The 17,919-nt window shown below is 36.3% G+C and overlaps 1 protein-coding gene and 1 non-coding gene across 2 annotated transcripts in view; one reads left to right on the forward strand and one right to left on the reverse strand.

Annotated features, from left to right (window-relative positions):
- LOC138705585 (uncharacterized) overlaps positions 1–17,919 on the forward strand; it is a 95,167-nt gene that overhangs the window by 54,828 nt on the left and 22,420 nt on the right. The window contains exons 12-14 of the mRNA XM_069834188.1: positions 1,684–1,887; positions 14,058–14,199; positions 17,617–17,770. Coding sequence (XP_069690289.1) covers positions 1,684–1,887; positions 14,058–14,199; positions 17,617–17,770 — 500 coding nt within the window. The remainder of the gene's footprint in view (positions 1–1,683; positions 1,888–14,057; positions 14,200–17,616; positions 17,771–17,919) is intronic.
- On the reverse strand, positions 9,371–9,532 carry LOC138706829 (U1 spliceosomal RNA). The gene has a single exon (XR_011334078.1). It is a non-coding gene; the product is annotated as a U1 spliceosomal RNA (small nuclear RNA).

A 17,919-nucleotide genomic window follows, 5' to 3' on the forward strand; every position in this document is an offset into this window, starting at 1 on the left:
ATTCTGAATTCAGTGGTAAAAAAGTCAACTAATTTGTTTCTTATTCAAGTGCAAAAAAAAAAAAGCCCTAACCGATAACCAGTTTTTCCCACTTTGCTAATTGTAACTCATAATCTAATTGCACATTACTTGCTACAATTTTCACTCATAATTCTTTGTATTTTTAAAGCTATCAAGTAATGTGTATTGTAAATTCTAAAGCAATATTTTTAGTTAATTATTTCAGCATTAGTGAAACAGAAAAGAATTATATTTTGATTAACAATTTTTGCCACTTTTTTCCAATGCATATACATTTCTTTCTTATGTTATGTGTGATATTCATAAACCAGTAGGTTCACTTTGTAGAACACATGCTGCAGGTAACACTGTAAAATTTCAGGAAAATATATTTAGTAATTTCAGAGAAAAATGCACTTAAGTTTAAAAATTTTTACTTACGGAAAATTGCATTTAAACAAAGGACGTATGAATGATATACGTCGTCATATTTCATATAGAGTGAACCGTAAGTAATGTCACTAATTCCAGGGGGTTATTCTCTGAGACATTTTAAACAAGAAAGTTTAATACAATTTTGTTCGTTTTTGCTTCTTTTTCGAGATAAAAATTCTTTTACATGAAATGTTCCACATAAAACAATTTTCATTTCGAAAAAGAATCGAAAATGGCTTAAATAGATAAAAAAATAAATTTACATTCAATTTTCCTTCTCTTCGAAATATTGAACTCTTCTATTCCTTCGTACCTGTCGTATAGCTTCACTAAGGCCTACATTTCTTTCCACCATAATCTGAACACACGCTCTCGCCATGAAACAATACTAACAATACCATCCCATCGCACCTCCTCACACTCATCCTTTTTCACAATAGCCCTGCCAAGACTCTGGAATTCGCTACCTGCTAGCATCAGGGTCTGTCGAAATAAAATTGAATTCAATCGCGAACTTACAGTACAGTAAGTTGTACAGTAATTGAGATTCGTTCAGACATGGCTTCTTGCAAATAGTTATCTTAATCTATCACAAAATATTTCAATATCTGGTAATTTCATCACTATATATTTATTATCCTAGGTTTAATTTGTACTTAAGTAAAAAAAATATTTATTTGTCCTTAACTTCTATATTAAATTGTATAGCCCTTATTAATCAGGTAATCTTTTAGTACTTTGATTTTTACTGAAATTGTACATTTAATATTAGTTGTAATAATTGTAGCCTAATTGTATTCTTAATATTGTAGGTAGTTGTAATCCCTGGTAGAGGGGAAGAGAAGGCCTGATGGCCTTATCTCTACTACTAATCCCCTGAAATTAATGGCATTACTTACGGATCACCCTGTATATCCTTAAAGAGCAAGTTTTGCACTCTTTTTTCACACAAAATAAAAAATCAGGGTTTTCACTCCAAATCACTATCGAGTTTCCGCAAGTCATAACTCGCACAATGGTCGCAATAATATTTTGTTCCCATAAAAATATTTCATTCAAAATATACGTTATGACATGTCCAAGCGTTTTCTAAAAAAATCTCAATTTTATTTCAATTGAATTCATGCATTATTATGAAGAAAAAAAAACATAGAATAAATGAAGTTGTCAATATCACCGACAAACGAATAATACTGAATAGTAGTTTCATCAGAACTGCAAATAACGAATAAATGTTTTGAATTTTAGTGGGAGGAACACCCTGCCGAAAACTGAAGCTTCCTGAAGAAGCTAGCCACGTGTGTGTGTGCAATGCCAGACAATGCGACGAAATTGAACAGCAGCCGGAGTCCATCCTCAGGGATGGCATGTATCTGCATTACATTTCTTCCAGCGCCGGCAGAAGGCTTGATCTGAATTCAGGACAGTTCGTCAGTAATCCGTTTCCCAGATGTAAGTACTCACATTACATAATTATCTACTTTTAAGAATTTAGCTCTTTGGTTCGTAACGCCCCCACTCCATAATTATAGTTATTTACACTAATGGGGGCGATACGAACCGTTATAATAAACCAGCTTTAGGCGTTCACAAACAATAAGCCACCTGGATTTGTGCTAGAAAAGGCTCAAAGATATATCAAAGACAACATAGGACAAACATAGGACAAGAGATACATACTCATTTCCTGTGGTAAAAAAAAAAATAAATCTTCATTCATCTGACAGGTATCGAACCTATGTTCACTGAATTTGATACAAGAACATTTGACCCAGAAAGAATAACCCCTAACTACATTAGCAAATAATAACCACGAGTGAGCTTCATCTTGTCGACAATTTCATAAGTGCGAGGAAAATTATCTGAAAAGATGAATCCAACACTATTTCGTGGACAGCATATTTAATAAACAGTGTTAATAAAATAAAAATAATAACATTTCTATTCAATTTAATTTACTTGCATATCGTCTTTCATACGTTGAAATGGTCTTCTACATGCTTTAGTAGGCTGCTACCACAGTCTTGAATATACAGTCACGAAGCTCAATACGTAGTAAATATGCATCCATAGATAGTTGCTAACCACTAGGATCGCTACTATCGCCTCTTACAGACAATGCGAAATAGTACCTGCACAGTCTATTGTTCCTAGTACCCTCATAAACTCAAGCTTCGTGACTGTATATATTAGACTGTGCTGCTACTACCCATCTAGTGTTAATAATCTTAACTACATGTCAATAAGTGGATAGTGGAATGATGTGAAGTATTGAATTTTATTAAAGTGAATGTGATATATACATAACAAATGCTGTCATTTAATCTATGTTAATACAAGTTTGAAACGTTGTAATATGGATCTTAATGCACATTTAAGTCTTCTAATTAAAAGTAAAATAACGGACTTGGCATCACTTAAAAATAAAAGTATATCATGATGAGGATGTTGATTGTCGGTTTCGTAGTTTGTTTATAATAAGAGTGTAATGTTTCTCGTTAATTTGTACATAGGGTTTCAAGTGAGCATGAGCAGCCACTGCCTTCTAAATATTTACCGTACTAACCAGGAACAATTGCGAATCAGGTGCGACAATATTACAGTGATAGACGACTGTGATTGATTGAAACTGCACGAATTTTTATACTGGATTGGTCACTGACTACATGAGCGAAATAGTCGTCATAAATAATGTGTAGCGATATAGTAAATACAGAGTAGCTCAAAAAAATGTAAGTGTACACTGTTTGTTCATCAAAAACTTTGGAATAAATTCAGATAAAATTCTCGTTCTTGGAGAAATTGTAGCTTAATGTAGGTGTTAGAAGTAGCCACCACCAGCATCCAAACAATGTCGACGCCGCCGAACTGCTCCATGAACTACGTTCTGTAATTTGTCCAGTGTGATAGCTGTACATGACATTTCGATTTGTGCTCGTAGCGCATCCATGTAACTGGCTTTTCCCGATAAACAACATCCTTTATGGTCCCCCCCATAGGAAGAAATCGAGAGGTGTTAGGTCTGGGGACAGTGCTGGGTACTCGATAGCACCTCTTCGATCCAAGTATCCGTCGTTCGGATAGAATTTCATCCAGATACACCCTGACATCTCAATGGTAGTGAGCTGGGACCCGATCCTGTTGCAGATAAAACCTTTCGTCCCCGTACAGCTCTCGGATGGCAGGTACAATTCTTGTCTGAAGCATCTCGAGATATACCGCACCGGTATATACCACCTTCAAAGAACAACGGCCCAATCAAACCCCGAGAGAACAAAGCACGCCACACATTAAGTCCCGGTAAATTGACGGCTTTGCTCTGATGGATGTGTGGATTTTCGGGGGTCCAGTACAGCAATTGTGGCGGTTTACAATTGTCTATGGTTTACATTACCATTCAATTTGAATTGTGCCTCGCCAGACTAGACAATGTTCCCTGTAAACTCCCATCCTCGCGCACCATGTTTTCAAACCACTCACAGTACTCAACAGTCTCGGAATGTACACCTTCCACTTCGAAGTCTTCAAAGTTTTGGCTGTGCACTTGATCGACTGACTCCGATTTCACGTGCACACTGTTTCACAGTCTTCTGTGGTGAACGTGTAAATTGTTGTAACGCTGCTGCGGAGGTAGCTGCAGTTGTTGCTGTTACAGGTCGCCCGAAACGTCCTTCATGCACATCGTTAACAGTACCAATGGCTTCGAATTTATCCCGAATACGCGCATTGATAGACGTGACGGAGGCGTTGTTTGAAACTCGTTCCGCCATTGTCACCGTACCTCCCTAAAGTTTAAAAACTTAAAATAGCACTTCAAAATCGCCTTCCGTTGTTTGAACGGCCAACCTTGCACTCGCCATTTTGTTTTCACACTACACCTGCGCGATCATCTGGTCACTGCCAACTAAAAACATTAAGCTAAAATTCACCCTAAAATGAGAATTTTATCTCACTTTGTTCCAAAGTTATTGATGTAGGAATAGTGTATACTTTTTTTTGGGTTACTCTGTATATCACTTTTAATTTAATGTTATCTCTGTTATAAACCACTTCCTTCCCATCCGTTCCATCAGTTCCTCTCACAGTTACTTGTTTGTCTCGTTTCTGCTTTCCTTTCTACGTGACTTCCTATTTCTTTCTGTTATATAACTCTACCTTCATATTTTTTTTTTATTTCCTTTTAGAACTTTCACACTCTTTCATTTTGCCATTATATTGCTGTTTAGTCAACTGTCCGACGACAGGACTCAACCTCACAAGTGATACCAACATTGCACCACTTATGAGGCAAGTAAGCCAGGAGATAATGGAGCAGTGTGGCTAGTTCTTTTCCCCCTCTATTGCATACAGCTACATATTACACTAATCAGACTTCAGATGAATACAAGCAATTCTTCAAGTAAGATGCCTGATAACGCTGGTCTACAAAAAAAAACTTGTCTGCTACTGAGGAACTTTCAAGTGTTTTATATTGAAATTGATGCGCTGATTCCAGATCTGTAATCAGATTATACAGTAGAACGTTTCTGAGTTATGAGACTGTAACATTAGCCTAATTCTAAATCTTACTATTCAGTAGCCTATATACCCGTACAGTAAAGTTAGAGGTATAATATGTAAATTGAGCTTAGTTTATATATTCTTTGCAAATTGTTATATTATATTATTTTAAATACATTTGTAAGAAGATATATACTTACAATATGCAGTAATCACTAAAAACTCTGCTAAAAGTGCTCGAGACCTTTGCTTTTTTGCTTATGTTGGCATGTGGTTGATCGCTGTAGGAACCAGCAGAATTCAACCATCATGCTCCGACGGTATTGACCCTGGTACCTGGGTTCCATTATTGATATGTCCTGATGAAATCTATCACCATATTCGTCACTTACAGCGCCGAGATTTGATGCAAAAATGTCAAGGTGTGAATGAAGAAAGTGCATTTTTAAAGAAATGCGACAACCTTGATTCTGAAATGCTCTAAACATGTTATAGACTAGCTCAGCATAATTATCAGCTCGATAAATTCCTAAAAACCTAGTTAACACTAGTACGTGTCTCAAGCTTTGATTTCAAGAGCACTCAGTTTTGACCTGAACGTAGTGTCACGTAACAATTGTCGGATCTCTGGCCCAATGAAAATTCCTGCCTTCAATTTTGCATCACTTTTCACTCTCCCAAACTTCTCCTTCAGATACTTAGAGCCTTCACCATCATGATTCAGAGCCCGCACAAAATTTTTCATGAGGCCAAGTTTATTGTGAAGTGGTGGAATAAATATATTTTTGCGTCAACGTGCGCCTTGCGTTAAAAATGTTATGTTTTATTTAACGACACTCGCAACTGCAGAGGTTATATCAGCATCGCCGGATGTGCCGGAATTTTGCCCCGCAGGAGTTCTTTTACATGCCAGCAAATCTACTGACATGAGCCTGTCGTATTTAAGCACACTTAAATGCCATCGACCTGGTCTGGGATCGAACCCGCAACCTTGGGCATAGAAGGCCAGCACTATACCAACTCGCCAACCAGGTCGACGCCTTGCGTTAAAAATTTAAAATGTTATTATTTTAAAATTGTGACGCGATAGAAAAAACGGACTTCAGATGTGTAATCAGCACAATCAAATTAGGGTTGGTACACTTGTTTTTGTTCAGTAGCAAAATCACTGTAGACCAGTGTAATAGATGCACATATCAGCCACAAACTCAATGAGAGGTATTTGTCATTATAAGAAGTATAAATACTGAGGTTTTCACAAAAATACATGTTTTGAACAAACCGCATATATCTGTAAGTACATAGATTTGCCCTATACTATTGGACGGAATTTGTTCATATTCTGTTATCTATGAGTCAAGTTATCCGGGAATGATACGCATGAAATAAAACCAGTTAGTAAAGTAATTAATGAGTCTTTATTTGAAGTCAACAACACAATAGTGATACACATCAAGAATCAGATGATGTTCTTCGTGGCCACAAAAGCAAAATTTCACGGGTGAGTGCTTCAAAGATTTAGTGTAGAGTCCAATGCTATTATATGCGATTTGATAATTTCTCCGGCGTATTAGTTCCGTTATCAAAGTACAGTGCGTTGTATAATAATAAAATACTAATGATAAAACTGTAACCTAAATTTTTCTGGTAATTTTTGCTTTTGCAGAAATAATTGGAGTAAACATGCATAATTACCTATACTGAGACCGAAAATCGCAATTTTTCAATTTTTGTTCGTATGTCAGTCTGTATGTTTGTTACCTTTTCTAAAATGGCTGAACGGATTTCTATGAAAATTGGTATGTAAGATAAGTTAATTCTCACTTATATTTTAGGCTATAGGATGGCATTCAAAATACGTTCTTTAAAAGGAGGGTTGTAAGGGGCCTGAAGTAAAATAAATCGAAATATCTCGCTTATTATGGATTTTTAGTAGAACGCTACATAACAAAAGTTGCTTTAAACAATGTTTACCTATAGTAGTGCATCTGTTACCAACATACGTTTTAAATAATACAGGACAGTACAACACTTTATTCCACATGGTATCGTTTGGTGACAAAGTCTTTTTCCAGCTGAGAGTAACAACCCTCAGTCCTTACAAATATATTCTGTTAGGTCTAACATAGTAGAATTAATTGAACAACTCCAAAAAATATTGCATGGTAATAACAGATACATAGTTCTAAATACAACTTTGAAAGTAATTCTGGAACAAATGAGTTATAACTTATAATAAACTAATTATTCATTGATGACAACAAAGCAGTAATTTTCAAATATATTAGATTTAAGTCAATGATATTTATTTATAGCAAGTAGTGTTGGCTACTGAGTGAATGTTTCGATACAGTGCAGTGTGTCGATACACCATCGTTGCGACACGCTGGGATGTTCTGCGATTCGAAACACTCGGACTTGAATGGAATGTTCGATACAGTAACTGAGTAAATGTTTTATAGTTTGACACAATCTAGTATACACAGTTACGAAGCTCAATAGTGGTAAATATGCATCCATAGATAGTTGCTAACCACTAGGATCGCTACTATCGCCTCATTACAGACAATGCGAAATAGTACCTGCACAGTCTATTGTTCCTAGTACCCTCATAAACTCAAGCTTCGTGACTATATACTAGATACTAGACTGTGGTTTGACTCAGAGTATTGACAGTGCTCTGCTGTATCGAACGTCGAGCCTATGAAAAGAAAGCCAATGAAACAACGAACGTTTCGAGACCCTGGTTGAAAACGCTTCAGAGATGTGTCATATCTCAAATCAACCGCTTCGCGAGACGAAGTTTGCCGACGTACTTTCAAATCAAACCGAGTATATCCGAAGACATACTACTGATGATGAAGATGATGATGATGATGATGATGATTCACTGTGGGAGATGCTATTTTAATATTATACGTGGATGTTTCATCGTATTTATTACTGTTTTATAATTTAACGTCCATTTGTCCAATGTTAATGTAGCCTATAATTTTCTCCTGGTTGTGAAGGCTTAATGTGCGAACTTTGATAAATACAGTATCAGTCACAGAGTGTAGATTTGTATAAAGAACATAATATATACTTAACTTTTATATATTAGATTATAACACTCATTTAGCGTTTAATAATTATCACATCACCTCTCATATTGAGATTCTGGCTGATTTTATCAGCAGTACATCTCACTTGACAATATGTGTCAGAAGAAGAACTGTTTGTATGCATCAGAAGTCTGATTAGTGGAATATATACCTAATCGGCGATTGTATGCAATGAGGTTTCTTTCCCTGTCCTCCCTACCCCATTATCTCCTGGCCTAACTACCTCATGAATAATGCCTTATTGGTGTCACTTATGAAGTTCAAACCTGTCTTCGGACAGTTGACTAAACAACAACAACAATTATCACATTTAAACTCATAAGTCTCATGACATTTCAAATCTGATATTTCAAAATTACGTATTTTTAAAGTAGACGTTGTTGTTTAGTCAACTGTCCGAAGACAGGTCTGAACCTCACAAGCAATACCAAGAAGGCGCCACTTTTGAGGCAACTAGGCCAGGAGATAGTGGGATAGAGGGGCCAGCTCCTTTCCTCCTCCATTGCATACATCTCCAATTACCTACATATTACAATAATCAGACTTCAGATGCATACAAATAATTTTATAGTTCTTCCTCTGATACATATCATGAAGAGAAATGTACTGCCTGGTGACAGAGGTAGCCATATGTAATTATTAATAATTGTTTCTGCTTACGCTACAAACATCAAGAGATTCATGTCTCAATCCAGCACCGCGAGATTGTCATGTGCCGTATCTTGTATACAGTTTCAAATAAGCAGCTACGTAAACGAGGTTGCAATAGAGTGCCGGCAGTTTGCCCCCCAGTAGGTGTAGTGATTCGACATAGTGTTTCGAAACATTTCACGGAGTTGTTGCGAACGTTTCGATGCAGCTGAATGGACGTAGATTATAGATAACCATAGCAGTACATAAAGCGTCGTGCCCACAAAATAAACGAGTGTTCCGGTTTGTCATAATAACCTCCATTTCTAGCCTTATATACATAGGAACATGTAATGTACGCAAAAGAATAGTCACTTATTATCGCCGCGTTGACATTCTTAACTCTTAATAACAACTCTTTAATAATAATAATAATTTTTAATCACATACCTTAATGTTCGTCGTCAGCACAAGACATTGCAACCTTGGTTTTAGTCCACGCGGATTAGACAAGTAGATGTCATTTAATAATGGAAGCAGCTTATTGGTTGCAATAATGAAATTAAAGCGAGTGATTGGACCGGTGACACAACAAATTATAACAATAATACCATTAAATTTCAAAGACCTGCCGAATGCGAACCACAAGCGCGCGGCGATAATACCAAACCTCACCACAATACTTTCACATACATCAAATTCCGGGACAGCGCGAACGCAGTCCCGACTACCAAAAATTACGCGTTCGAACTGCTCACATTAGGAACAATCGCAAGGGTCAACCCAACCGCAGTGCAATGGAAGGGTCTCGCCCTGGAGGAACCGCCTTATTGATCACGGTAACCTCTACGCCAGGTAAGTATGCATACACCATTGCGCCTGGTCCTCTTATAATTCTTTTGTATTAATAAATCTGCGGGATATTTTATCACAATTCACAATATTTAATTTTATAGTAGATAAAATATCCTGTATTTAATACTAGAATTGTATATTATGCATTTATTGTTAGAAATAATGCATAATATAGTCGCTTAGCTATAATTTTGAGCTACTACTAGTAAATAAATTTATAAAAATATAATTTAGATAGCACTGTCATCTTGCGGCGAAATACGTAACTTCTTCCAACTTACGGCAGAATATTTACAAAAATTTTTCTGCATATTAAATGTTTGGCACCGCTGTTATTGATCGAACTAAGAAAAAACAGACAATTCAACTTCTTGGACTACCGTTACTGAATGAACTCTGGTTCGTGACTTCATGGGGTAGAAATTTTCTAATGAAATTTCGACCAGTGTATGGGACCGATGAAGTTGTAAGGAGCTACAGTCGGTAGCGAAATACGGTTCCGCAATACAGCTATAATGGCTGTGGGATCATCGTGCTAAGCACATGTTGCTCTTGTACTAATTTGATTATCGTTCACCTTTGCTGAGGCGTATAGACTTAAAACCAGTAGTTGGCTGTTAGATTTTGAGGGCTGTCGATCACATCATTATTACTCTTATTAGGTATTATTATTATTATTATTATTATTATTATTATTATTATTATTATTATTATTATTATTATAGGCTAAGAGAGAAGTTTTATATAATAGGTATTCTTATTGAATCTGGTATTCCCAAGAAGCGTCAGACAGAAACTGATCTATATGGAGTCTGCTGTATGTTTTACTGTTACACGTTTTAATTAATCGAACTAGTTTTTTGGGAATACTAATTTCGATATTTATTATTATTATTATTATTATTATTATTATTATTATTATTATTATTATTATTATTATTATTACCTTTGTACTTGTATTTATCGTAGACCTGGTTGAATGGAAAAGAAGACCACAAGCACTTAACGCTGCCGAATAAAATGCATTCATATTTTTACTGCACATAAATCGCTATATTAAAAAATATACTTTTACCTTTCACATGAGCCCAAGACTCAGTAAAGTGCTAAACATGTCCGAGAAAGTTAAAAAAGAAAATCGGAGATATCAATGTCAAATTTTGATCGGTTTGGAGCGGATTAGCTCTTCTGCTAGGGTAGGGAAGTGAAACAAACAGAGAGCTTCATTTCATGAAATAATAATAATAGTAATAATAATAATAATAATAATAATAATAATAATGACAGTAATACGAATAATACATTTAAAGACTAAAGGACATTCTTTTCATTTTTCGGAATTCTATTGTATGTCATACTAGTGTTTAATCAGCATAGATGTTATTTATGTAACAGAAATATTTTAATTAAATTTCAAAACTCACGATTAACTCGAACACCTTACGTAATAGAAACATTTTGAAAACAAATTTGAAATCAGAGCGATGATTTCTATGAGAATCCACATATATAGCAGTCATACCACATGTGACGTACAAAAAAAAAGTTTCTGAGTTTCTCTTTCTATCGGTATGAATTTTAAGTATCCCAGTTTCTTTAAACGTACGTTGCATTAAATTCGAAACCTGAAAGGTCTTCTGTGGTAATTCTGCATATTAAAGTTGGAGGTCTTCATGAACTTCCTGGTTGAGGTACTACCAGTCGCGAAGCTTGAGTTATGAGGGTGCTAGGAACAATAGACTGTGCCGATACTATTTCGCATTGTCTGTAATGAGGCGATATTAGCGATCCTAGTGGTTAGCAACTATCTATGGATGCATGTTTACTACGTATTGAGCTTCGTGACTGTATATACTAGAGAACTAGACTGTGGTACTACATTATCCGCTTCCATATATAGTGCATAGTGATTCTGTATAACTTGCAGTCTACTTATAACAATAGTAGCTCAGTAAGCCCAAGTAGGTGCAGTATATAATAATTTGGATGGGAGTAGCGTTTTATAGGATGTATTTAAGTTGTATTTTCTAGACAGGATATTTGTTTTGAAAACAGAATAGTCTACATTTTAGTAAATGTCGCAAGTATCTTCGAAATACTGAATCTATGCGAGCTGTGCAATTTAATTTGGTCTGTAGTGTAACTGCTAAGTATTCAGCTGTATTAGACCATTCTAGCAGTTCACTTTTATAATAATTTAATTGCCTATTTCATATTGCTCATTTCCTATTTAACATGAGTGAATTGTTTGTGTGTTTGTTTTATTAGTCATTTGTCCTAAGTACTTAACTGTAGTAGACCATTATAACTTAATTGCGTATTGGTTATTGTTCTTTTTCTATTCAACATGATCGACTGAGTTTTTTGTGAGTTTATTTTATTAGCTATTTGTAAGTCCAATATTTTACTTCATCCAGATGATGTTGGAATTTTATTATCCCATAATCCTGGTTTTTATCGCTTTGGAGTAGCGAGATAACAGGAAATTCTGCAATGGTAATTCTGTGGGCCATTATAATACCGGTGACATATAAGTTAAACAGAAAGGAGGATAAGACTGATTCCTGTGCCAGTTCTGCTCTCATACATATTTTTCCATCCGAAAACACACTGAAAAATATGTTTTGTATATAGCTCTACAAGCAATGCAAATATGAACATACTATAACCTATAACTTTGACGAAGCTTGAAGAATAGTTCATCTCTTCACATTCGATCATATACATTAAAATATTTCTGCAGTTGATTCTTTGTGTTGAAATGCTCCCTTTGTTTGAAGTATCTGTAATGTTGTTCATTATCTTGAAGTGAAGCAAAGCTGTTCTGAATTTGTGCGTTTTTGTATATTACGGTTTTATAAATTGTATTTTATTTAGAGAGCGGCGGCGGCTTATCCTTACCGAGTTTCGGAATTACTATCTTTGCTGGCTTCAATGTGGGGAACATACGCTGGTCTTGAGTGACGTACATTATTGTGTAGTTTTACTGAGATGTGCGAGTCCCTTCCTGGGGAAGTTCATTAAAATGGCGTTATTTACACAACTAATTCCTCCATCTTCCTTCAAAAACATTTTCGTATAATTATCTTTATTTCTGATGGCAATGTATATCTCATATTTCCAGCTCGATGATGTTCGAGGTGGTTATTATTCCTTTTCTTTCTTTATTTCTTTTTTCGCCTGATTTGGAATTTCAAATTGAAATATGTTTGAGTACTATTAAATTGCTGGAATATATACAATTCTTAAAAAATTAAATAATGAAGTCAAAAATAACTAAGAAAACTGGTTACGATAAGTTTAACAGTTTTCGTCTCACACAAAGGAAGAGTAGGCCTCATGGCCTTAACTCTTTCAGAATAAATAAATAAAACAAAAAATGAAAAAACAATCTCTTGAACTTCCTTTTTCTAAACAGCCTATACTTATAGAGGAGCATATCTTTTTTATGAATTGAATCACGTTATAGATAAATTGAAGAAGCACGAAACTCCAGGAAAAGATTCAATTAATTTAGAATTATTCAAGTATGCTATTCCTAATTTTAATAAGAATTTGAGATTTTTAAATCTGCTTTGGACTGAACAAGACATCCCAAAAAACTGGACTAAATCAATGATAATCCTCATTCACAAGAAAGGGGATCCAAAACTAAAGGAAAATTATAGAGGAATAAATCTTTTGAACAAAGTATATACACATATTCTCAAGAAAAAATTATATGAACAATATAAAAGTATCACTGCAGAAGAACAAAATGGTTTTTGTAAAGGCAGGTCTTGCTGCGATGGTTATTTTACATTGAAATTATTAATTGAAAAACATAGGTAATTCAACCTGGAGACGCATTGCTTTTATTGGTTTTAAGCAAGCTTTCAATAGAGTCAATAGAAATAAATTATTTCAGGTTCTAACAGATGATCATGTCCCTCCAAAAACTTTTAATTAACATTCATAACATTTACGTTATCAAATTAAATCTTTCAGCTGTTGTATTGAATAAAATGTAATAATCGCTCAACATCATCTTCACTCTGTCAGTAAAACTGCATCAACTGTATAACAAATTATTTTCAATTCTTTATTTCCCATTGTGTAACCTCTTCCACTACTAACGTGCTTTATTATTTCATCCATATTAATATGAAGACATGTTAGCGAGATATCAACAGGAAATTCTGCAATGGTAATTCTGCGGGCCATTATAATATCGGTAACATACAAGTTAAACAGAAAGGAGGGTAAGACTGCTCTCATACATAACACAGACATTTTTCCATCCGAAAAAACACGCAAAAATCTGTTTTGTATATAGCTCCACAACCAATGCAAATATGAACATACTATAACCTATAACTTTGACGAAGCTTGAAGAATAGTTCAATGGTCCTGTATCAGTTTGAACGCACGATTTCACATTCAATTGAAAACATTGAATTTACCGTATCACAGATAATGGACAAACTGCACACAAGTGCTAGAAACTTTCTGTTTTGAGATGTACAATGTGAAGTGTTGTCTGTACTTCCGCAGTGCGTGGTCGCAGACCTGTGGTGATGAGAGTGGACACTTCCCGTCGATATCAGGAGATATACGGCTTCGGAGGAGCTATGACGGATGCAGCAGGACTGAACATCGCGACGCTCAGCAAAGCCACACAGGAAACTCTGATTAGGTGAGTACCGGAAAACCGCACAAATATCACAATTCAACAAACATGAAGGTGCAGTGCATCTGTTTATATCAACATATACACGTCTACACATCATTATAGTCCCGTCGCTCTAATTTCCGGCAGCCAATCGCTTTGCAGGTCGGCTACATTTAAACGTGTGCGCCTTGTGATTCGCTGTTGAAGACGATATTCATTTCTTAAGGCTCGATAAATACTTAATAATATAATCGCCCGCCATTTTGGCTCTTTCGTTAGAGTTCGCAGAAAGCACACGAGGACGTTATTTGCCGCTGAATTATTTGCTGAATTACAGTGCGTTTGATTTATTATCATAGGAGCTACGACATGATAATGTTTAACGGTGTGGCAAATAGATTCCTCGTATGGTAGCTCGGCAACGAAAGAACAAAAATGGCGAACGATACTACCTACCTAGACTTTATAGAGCCTTCACTTCCTGTGACGTAAGCAAAGAGGAGGAGTCACGCCGGGAATAACAGCGTCGCGACTTTAGTTATCGAAAGCATCATTCCAACAATGAACTCCAATTTTCCTTTTCTCTAATATTCTCGGTAGACAAGTGACATAAGCAAAATAACACCTGGTGATATATAACTGGTTCTCACGTCCCTGCGTGGTCCTATAGTCACGCAAGTAGCCCGGGTTCGAATCCCGCTCAAGCCTAGCATTTCTTATTGAAAACCATTTTCCAACATTTTCCCTGTGACCCAAGGTTTCTTCGTTCTCACTCCTTCTCTGTATCCTATTGTTTCTTCTGCTGTTTTCTGTATAGGCCTATAGCTTTTTAGATGAGTTCAGTACACATTACAATTCTTAGGCGTGGTTTCTAATGTAGTGATTTTCTCTTGGAAATTTGATTCAAATTTTCTTCTTTCCTCTTCATTCTTCAGTTTTCCCATGTCAAATTTCGTCACCTGTCTTCATCTTATTTTCTTCAGACGAATATCTACTTCCCCTATATGGAATACTATTAACAAGTTACAAGATTAACAAAATTGCAAAGTCAAAATGACCTCTACTAAGAAAATCACAGAACAAGCATTCAGTATCTTCATTGAAAGGTATTTTCCCACCGTAATACGAATCCAGATTAATCGTCTCTCACGTCATTTCTCGGACTTGTTTTATGATTTCTTGCATTGCCTTTTCATTCCACGGTTTTCTAAGTTTGTTGGAAGGTCAGGTTTTCCCTTTTCCTGCAGTTGCCAACACTAGTAACGAATCAGAAAGCCAGAGTATAAAGATGGAATAATAATACTAGTATTCCATATTTATAACACACTGATGTAAGCCTAAGTCATAACCTCAAAACATATCATTTAGAAATGAAATCAATTAAACATACATTGCTATAAACGTAGATTATTTCTCTTTAAGAATATATATCATTAATATTTCTAACATTGAGACATAACAATGTACATTCAAGAAAAGAACTTACAGCCAAAATTTTCACTTTTCTCGAAAACGCAATAATGATAAACGTTTCAACAATTCAGCTTGTAACTGCAAAGTAACACATTTCCGCGAAAGAGTATCAGAGCGTGGAAGGCTTCCGCTAGAATACACTTCTCAGGGCGTATATCACACTTTCATATTTGTATCACTTCCTTTAACAATAAATCACTGCCACACCAGGAGTTAGTAAGTTACTGTCATGTTCAGATAGCAATCCATAGCCACAGTGGAAGGCAGCTTGACTCGGTCAGTGAGTAGAAATATCACTACAAGCTTGGAAGCAGGGAGGTGACAACTTAACTCACACTACACACAGCTTGTAGCGGTACCAGAGAATGTTATAATTACCCATACCAAATTTCTTCGAGAAGATTCTCGTTAGACTCGTCAGTATATTGTTGGAAACATCGAGCATAAAATGTATTGCCTTGTATTACTAACTTCATACATAAGGACACGAGAAGAAATCATTAAAGACAAGTTATGAATGTTATGATGAAGTATCCCGAGGTCCATTTAGCCTCCTGCCAGGTATTTCCTGGGGTTAAAAGACAGTTGGATCGTTATGCTGACTACACCGAGGTCATGAGCTCTACCTCCATGCGCCCCGTGCGTCTTCATGGAGTATAAAGGGGAAACTGGAAGTATAATTTCGTTCGTCGCGTCTGTAGTTCAAGTACTAGTGAGTGAGCTATTCATCCATCCAGGCGGCCCAGGTTCGATCTCCGGCCAGGTGGTAATGGAATTTGTGGTGGACAAAGCAATCGTTGCAGTGGGCTTTTCTCGGGGTATTTCCGTTTTCCTCTATCATCCTACCAATACACCCCATCTTCCCATCATTTCCTCTCTCATCTTACCAACACTCCCCATCTTCCCCTCATTTTCTTTATCATAATACCAACACTCCCCATCTTCCCCTCATTTCCTCTATCGTCCTACCAACACTCCCCATCTCCCCCTCATGTCATCTATCATCTACAATAATTCAAAATAAGCTGGTGTAAACTCTCGAGAACAGTAATAGTTTCCGGCGATGATATAGCAAGAGCTTGGGGCTCCGGATCCGACAGCTTATTAGATACCCATCTGAGAATTGAACCTAGGACTGTCAGGATGGCCCACCTGTCAACATCGGATTCACGATTGCCATCCACGCCACCTGTTGACTTGGACAATCATCGCATAAATATAAAACGCACATTGGGCAAGGCCAGAGTCAGGTTCACCAAAAACCATAACATTTGAAATTATGATTGTGCAATTCTTCTACTGTCTAACTTTAAAGAAACTAATGTTTATTTGTTAATACAGAGGGTTGTTTCCGATCTCTGGAAACGAATTTGAATGACGTCATAAAAGAAGCCTGCAGAAAACGTGGTTACGTTATTTCCAAGAAAGATTTCTTCTGTGTACTTGATAAGACTGGTAAAGCTAGACTGGGATTAATTTGTATCGTCTTGGGGGATGCGGCTTGTGGCGGGGGGTGGAGTTTCTCTCTGGAATTAATCTCATTCGAGCTTTGCCAGTCTTATTAAATACACAGAAGATGTCTTTCTTGGAAATAGCGAAACCACGTTTTTTGCAGGCTTCTATGATTTTCATGTAACTGTACTTGGCATCGGAAAGGGTCGTAATGTACCCCTCCCAAAAAGGCTCGATTTTCTTGAGCATTGCTACTATGATACACCGTGCACTCTGATTATGAAATCACTCACTACTGGTCTGTCACTTCTCGATACAGTTTATCTGTCATGTGACTCCTGATGTACATGACGTCATTCAAAAATCGTTTCCAGAGATCGGAAACAATCCTCCGTATAAAATTTTCTTGAACTTTTTACACTTCATCGATTTCTTAAAACCTATTAATAAATAGAGAAAATACAATAGACGAAATATGTTTCTAAGTACAATAACAAGTAATGTTTTCTATTCCAGGCAATATTTCGGAAGCAAGGGCATAGGATACTCGTTTGTACGTGTTCCGTTCGGAGGCACAGATTTCTCCACGTACAACTATACTTACGCGGATGTGGAGAACGACTTGACGTTGCAGTACTTCTCATTGAAGTACGAGGACATACAATACAAGGTGAGAGCTACGAGGAAGTACGATTGCAAGGCTGTAAGTCTCATCAGGAGAGCATTAACTGCAAGAGGATTTCCAGTAAAAAAGAGTTACATTCTGTGAACAACTGTTCGCAATCCAAGCGTTCTGCAATGATCTGATGTCATCTACCA

This window comes from Periplaneta americana, chromosome 9 (genome assembly GCF_040183065.1).
Source record: "Periplaneta americana isolate PAMFEO1 chromosome 9, P.americana_PAMFEO1_priV1, whole genome shotgun sequence".
Classification (NCBI taxonomy): domain Eukaryota; kingdom Metazoa; phylum Arthropoda; class Insecta; order Blattodea; family Blattidae; genus Periplaneta; species Periplaneta americana.